The following is a 5,369-nucleotide window of genomic DNA, read 5'->3' as shown; positions in this document are numbered from 1 at the left end:
GTTTGCCGGCTGATAATTTCACGTTTTCCATCAGAATTATTTTTGGGTCTACCTCAAACAGAAAAGAAACAAGTCAGAAGCTCGCGTTTGTTGATATTTTCGTTTGTCATTTGAATAAGTGACAGTTGAGTTGAAAGTGATTTGACAGTTCGAGAGTGCGTTCAAAGGGTCTGAAGGATATTAGCCGATAGTTGTCAAGCTAAAAACGCTATTTCCATCACAAGAACTGAATAACGGGATAAATTCCTTTTGCATTAACAATGAATATGGAATTTATCACTGATAAATTATCATTGGGTTTGACTGTCAACATTCCTGTTGAAGATGTAAAATCAAGATTATTCCCGTTGGAGTTGTGAGGAATTTGAAATTTTGAAGAGAATCGTTAATTTTTTCATGTTTTTCTATTCTTCGTTCTGCACTCAATTCTTTCAAATGCAAATGTCAATGCAACGTTGGCATATGATTTAAATAAATTGACCGGAACAAATCTTCTATCATTCAATTGAGTATGATTAACGCATTTAGAAATGAACACCCGGCTTTTATCGTCATGCATGTAGCCGAACAATGACATGAATCAAACACAGTGTATTGAACCGAATGTTGTAATGAAGTATGCGATGTGCGATAGTGTTGTCGCCTGTATTGCGCAGAATCGGGAACGATATGGATACGCGTACACATCAACACACATTGAACCGACGTAATGACATATTACTGAAAAGGGAGCAATATGTGAGCATATATGTGTGTTGATGAGTCCGTTGTCAAGCGCTTGTTAGAATACTGTATTCGGTTCGGCAAACGAATATTTGTATATTCCGTACACATAAAACCGATTCCAAATCCATATTCAAATTGCTCCTCTCATTGACGGAGTTCAACATAAGCGTTCACATGTGTGTGCGTGTGATTGGTGTATTGGTGCAAGTAATGCTTGCTATGCAAATAGTTTGGACTTCATCGTTCTGAGTCGCGCTGAGCAGTGAAAAAAACGAGCGACGAATATTAATTATATTCCGAATAAATACACATCGAGTGCATAAAATAAAAGAAATCAACATACAACAATATTTTCTGTTGACTTCGTATTAAACTCTCGGTCAAACCGATAAATGCTTACCGCGCACAAATCACAATTTCAATCGTATACTATTGGAATTGGAAATTGCCATTCATTCAGTCATCGAAAAGTGTAAAGGGTGAACGAAAGTGTTTTCCGTAAACGTTTCGTTGAAAAAAACGCGAGTGAAAAGAAAAGCCCAATTTTCATGTGAAAATCATTTCGTCCAGAAAAAAAAATGGTTTGTGCCTTCGGTTGTTTGAGTACAATTTCAGCCGTCATCGTTGCTATTCAATTTTTTGCCAAAGTTATACCATGGCTCTACGAAACTGTGATCGGCCCATATCTCCTGGGACCAAAGCTCAAATTACGTGATTACGGTGAATGGGCATGTAAGTACAAACATATATGTCGAGCATAAAATCGATAAAGAACATTCTAAAATTACAACTAAATCCTGATTATATCGAACAAAAATCATTGCAGTCGTAAAAAATTCGAAATTTTTCAATGGGAAATATTTTCACTTTGAATCACGTATAGAGCTGATGTTAGCAAAATTTCGCTTATCAACAGATACTCTTATCTCGTTGATCCCAATCGATTGGAATTGAAATTCTGTATTCTGTTACTAATTATTGACAGAAGCCGAGAACACGATCGATTAAAAACCTATTTTCAGACTTGATAAGATCAAAATTAACCCGATTTGAATATGCTCTTTGATCTGTGATTTTTTTTCCCCGTCGACCTATTTTAATCGTCACGCTCACCTTTCCAACAATTTGCCATTTGTATGTATGGCGACGCATTTCATGATGTACCTACCAGCGCCATTACAATCGATTGCTATGACTCTTTTATTTTCGATATTACGGAAAAGTTCAATTATTCTAAATTATTCAATGATTTTGAATTCGACCAAATGTAAACTGAAGCGGCGTTGTTTACACAATTCTATATTAATATGAAATTCGTTTTCTGTATCATCACCACATTTTCACATTTGAAACAAAATTATTGAGGTTTTAGTAAAGTGTCGATTGTCATGGCCATTTTAAGGTAGCAAAATGCATCAAAAAAGCAATTATTTTTTGCTTATGATTGAGTTTTAGGAGCGAAATAAAAATAACTTCATTCTGTTAATTGAAAATCAGTTTTTGTCAGTACATCGAAAACACTTGAGGTGCATAATCAGCAAGCGTTTCTATTTTCCTATACACAAATTCTCATTCCCATTACCATTACGATAAACGACTTGACGAAATGGCTTTTTGTTGTGATTTATGTGCAATGTGATCCGTCACAGGTCATTTTTAATATTGATTACGTATCGTTTAAAGAGTATCTGACTTGTCAATTATGCTTAGCGTCAATGACATTGACCGCAGAGCCAATTGTTCTAATGTTTTGATTCATGGAATTTTGCGTTTTTTTTTCAGTGGTCACCGGAGCTACAGACGGTATCGGAAAATCATACGCTAAACTGTTGGCCAAACAAGGATTCAATATCATTCTGATCAGCCGAACTCAATCCAAATTGGAAACGGTTGCAAAGGAAATCGGTGAGTTGATGCCCATTGGCTTTTGATTTTTGCTCGGAATAATCTTTCCAAATGGAATATGTTTTCGTTTTTTCCTTATCATCTGGGGTGTTATATCATGATTTCATGTGGAAATTATCAATTTTATACATTAAAAATGCTGTTGCAGCAATTTTGATTTCATTCTATTTTTATTTTTAATCATTATTTTCTTCCTTCCAACAGAAAATGAGTACAAAGTCCAAACCAAATTGGTTGCCGTCGATTTCTCTGGTGATGCATCAATTTATGACAAAATTGCCGCTGAAATCAAGGGCTTCAACATTGGCATTTTGGTCAATAATGTTGGTGTGAGCTATGCCTACCCCGAATTTTTCTTGGAAGTAGCCAACCGTGATGTAACTTTTGAGCAAATTATTCGCTGTAACATCACTTCAGTTGTGAATATGACGAAAATTGTCTTGCCCCAAATGTTGATCAACCAAAAGGGAATCATTCTTAACATTGCTTCAATGTCTGGTACAATTCCACAACCACTCTTGGCCGTTTACAGTGCATCAAAGGTAATTTTAACCATTCTATTTGGAGAAGACTTGTGCAGAATTCATTAATAACGGCATATTTTCTATTTGAAAGGCATTCGTTGACAAACTCTCTGAAGATCTGAACACTGAATATGGCAGGCAAGGAATCGTTGTCCAGTCAGTTTTGCCCGGTTTCGTTGCCACCAACATGACCAAATTACGACGCACAAGCTTGTTGGCCCCAAGTTCGGATAAATTTGTAGAACACGCTCTTCAAACCATTGGTTATGCAAAGCACACCACCGGATACTGGCCACACGCTCTTATGCAACTGGTATTGAGAACATTCCATACCTATTTACCCGACCTCACCAATTCACTTACATTGAATCTGATGCAAAAGATCAAACGCAAGTCGTTGAAACTCAACCAGAAATTCGAAGAGAAGAAGAAACAAGAAGAGAAGAGCCAATAAATTGTGTGAATGTATTTCAACAGAAAAGAAGCGACGAACCAATGATTAAATACCAAAAAACAGATTGTATTTTGTTTAGCTTTACACTGATTTTTTTAACATGTAGTTTGTTTCAATAAATAAAATAAATTACTAGCACAATAGCTGGATGGATAAAAGATGTGTATGGTTATTCAGGGTTTGAGTTTGATTTCAGTAATTGGATCGAAAACGTCTGTATCGATTTGAGGCACTTCAGTTGAACCAGAAGGAGGTCGTGTCGGACGATTACCAAATATTCCATTTTGAAATAAGCCGGTTCCAAATAAACCACCACCTCCTCCGCCACCGCCACCTCCAGTGCCTACTTCGCCACCATTTTCTTCTGGTTTCAATGGATATTTGATCCCATCTTGACCCATTCGCATACAGTCGAAATGCAGAACCTGTGTAAAGAGAAACGTAAAAATCAATTGGAAATTCGTTTTTTGCAAATATTCTGGTTATTCCGAAATTCAATCTGAGAAAAAGATTGGCTGGAATCAATATAATCAAAAAAAAAATGATTGGTAGAAAGCCAAGCTTAATTTAAAAACTCATACCAAATACGGTTTTTCCTGCACTTTAGCCTCGATATCCATGCACATGTGCAAATTCCGTCCTGGCGTGAAAATATTGAACAGCTTTATACACATTTGAGCTGGAGTATATGGAACTGGGACACACATTGGCGGTGGATTTTTTGCCGAGAACATATTTTGATAAATAACTTGTTCGTTATTCATCACATTTAACTGCACTTGAAATTCATTTGGGTCATATGTGAAATTGGTACAAACTGTAAAAACACATAAATAGAAAAAAAAAATCGGTGAAATTTCTCTTTTTATAGTCTTTGTATGCAAAATAGAAATAAAAATTCAAATAGCAACATCGGTTTGATATTTTGTTGACAGCAAGAAATTCGCGAATAGAGAAATAGATCAATGGATTCTTCTATGAATATGATACGAATTTGAAAATTAAACGGAATATATATTTTTTTCATGGAAATATTATAATTTACATTTTCTTTTGAATTTTTGGAATTCCATGCCAGCACAGCAGCCACAATTTAAATCAAGACAACCGCAGGGACCACGTTGTTGCTGAAGGGAAATTTGTTTTTCAATAGAATCATATTCGCTGCTATTCAGGTGGTAAAATTGAATTTTCAAATCGTCAACATTTTCAACGGTTGAATTTGGAGTTTGCGTTGTTTGTGTCGATGTCGAGCGATGCGAATGATTTTTTGAACAAGTTTTTGCCACTGAAACAGATCAACAATTTGATTAGAACAGAATGAAATGATAAAAATTATTCGAAATTAAATGGTTCGAATTCTAAAATTTAAATTTTTATCATTTTTTTTTTAAATAAAACTCACAAGCAAAACCGCAGCAAAATGCCAAAACCAATAATATTTGTGTCGATTTCATTGTTGACCATCGACTCAAGACTTGACAGAGAGCACAAAATACATAACACGATATTCCACAAATGAATGACTTCAAATCTGTTCATGGCATTTTATTTATAGAGAACTGGAAGTAAATTAAGTATTCTCCACGTTTGTCCATTTCTTCTTGTGAAACTTTCATTTCTTCTTTGTCGTTGTTTTCATTCTCTTCCAGATTCGCGGCAAACCACAATTCTTTAAAAAAAAATCATCTCACGTTTTCGGCTTGACTGCGTCATCGGCTTGACTGCATCATCGGCTCGACTGCGTGAGACGTACTCTT

At 35.5% G+C, this 5,369-nt stretch overlaps 2 protein-coding genes across 2 annotated transcripts; one reads left to right on the top strand and one right to left on the bottom strand.

Moving 5' to 3' along the window:
- Positions 1 to 835: 835 nt before the first annotated feature.
- On the top strand, positions 836 to 3,767 carry LOC129566241 (very-long-chain 3-oxoacyl-CoA reductase-A). Its single transcript, XM_055441996.1, has 4 exons — positions 836 to 1,458; positions 2,509 to 2,631; positions 2,836 to 3,173; positions 3,247 to 3,767. Exons 1-4 carry the CDS (start codon positions 1,305 to 1,307, stop codon positions 3,607 to 3,609), a joined length of 978 nt encoding a protein of 325 aa, XP_055297971.1. The 5' UTR covers positions 836 to 1,304; the 3' UTR covers positions 3,610 to 3,767.
- Positions 3,761 to 5,262, bottom strand: LOC129566246 (uncharacterized). Its single transcript, XM_055442001.1, has 4 exons — positions 5,015 to 5,262; positions 4,655 to 4,897; positions 4,191 to 4,426; positions 3,761 to 4,034 (listed from the first exon to the last, which is right to left on the bottom strand). Exons 1-4 carry the CDS (start codon positions 5,064 to 5,066, stop codon positions 3,783 to 3,785), a joined length of 783 nt encoding a protein of 260 aa, XP_055297976.1. The 5' UTR covers positions 5,067 to 5,262; the 3' UTR covers positions 3,761 to 3,782.
- Between the last annotated feature and the right edge of the window lie 107 nt (positions 5,263 to 5,369).

This window comes from Sitodiplosis mosellana, unplaced genomic scaffold, assembly GCF_009176505.1.
Source record: "Sitodiplosis mosellana isolate CC-2019 unplaced genomic scaffold, AAFC_SMos_1.0 Smas_scaffold_3, whole genome shotgun sequence".
NCBI classification, from domain to species: Eukaryota; Metazoa; Arthropoda; class Insecta; order Diptera; family Cecidomyiidae; genus Sitodiplosis; species Sitodiplosis mosellana.
This window is presented reverse-complemented; position numbering and strand designations above follow the sequence as displayed.

Bases quoted from the DNA above. Each gene is read 5' to 3' on its own strand.
- LOC129566246 (XM_055442001.1), bottom strand. From the start codon at position 5,066: ATGAAATCGACACAAATATTATTGGTTTTGGCATTTTGCTGCGGTTTT. The intron at 4,427-4,654 runs GTAAATTATAAT...GTGTTTTTACAG, and splicing joins CCAAAAATTCAAAAGAAAAT to TTTGTACCAATTTCACATAT. The intron at 4,035-4,190 runs GTATGAGTTTTT...CTCTTTACACAG, and splicing joins TGCAGGAAAAACCGTATTTG to GTTCTGCATTTCGACTGTAT.
- LOC129566241 (XM_055441996.1), top strand. From the start codon at position 1,305: ATGGTTTGTGCCTTCGGTTGTTTGAGTACAATTTCAGCCGTCATCGTT. The intron at 2,632-2,835 runs GTGAGTTGATGC...TCCTTCCAACAG, and splicing joins AACGGTTGCAAAGGAAATCG to AAAATGAGTACAAAGTCCAA. The intron at 3,174-3,246 runs GTAATTTTAACC...TCTATTTGAAAG, and splicing joins CCGTTTACAGTGCATCAAAG to GCATTCGTTGACAAACTCTC.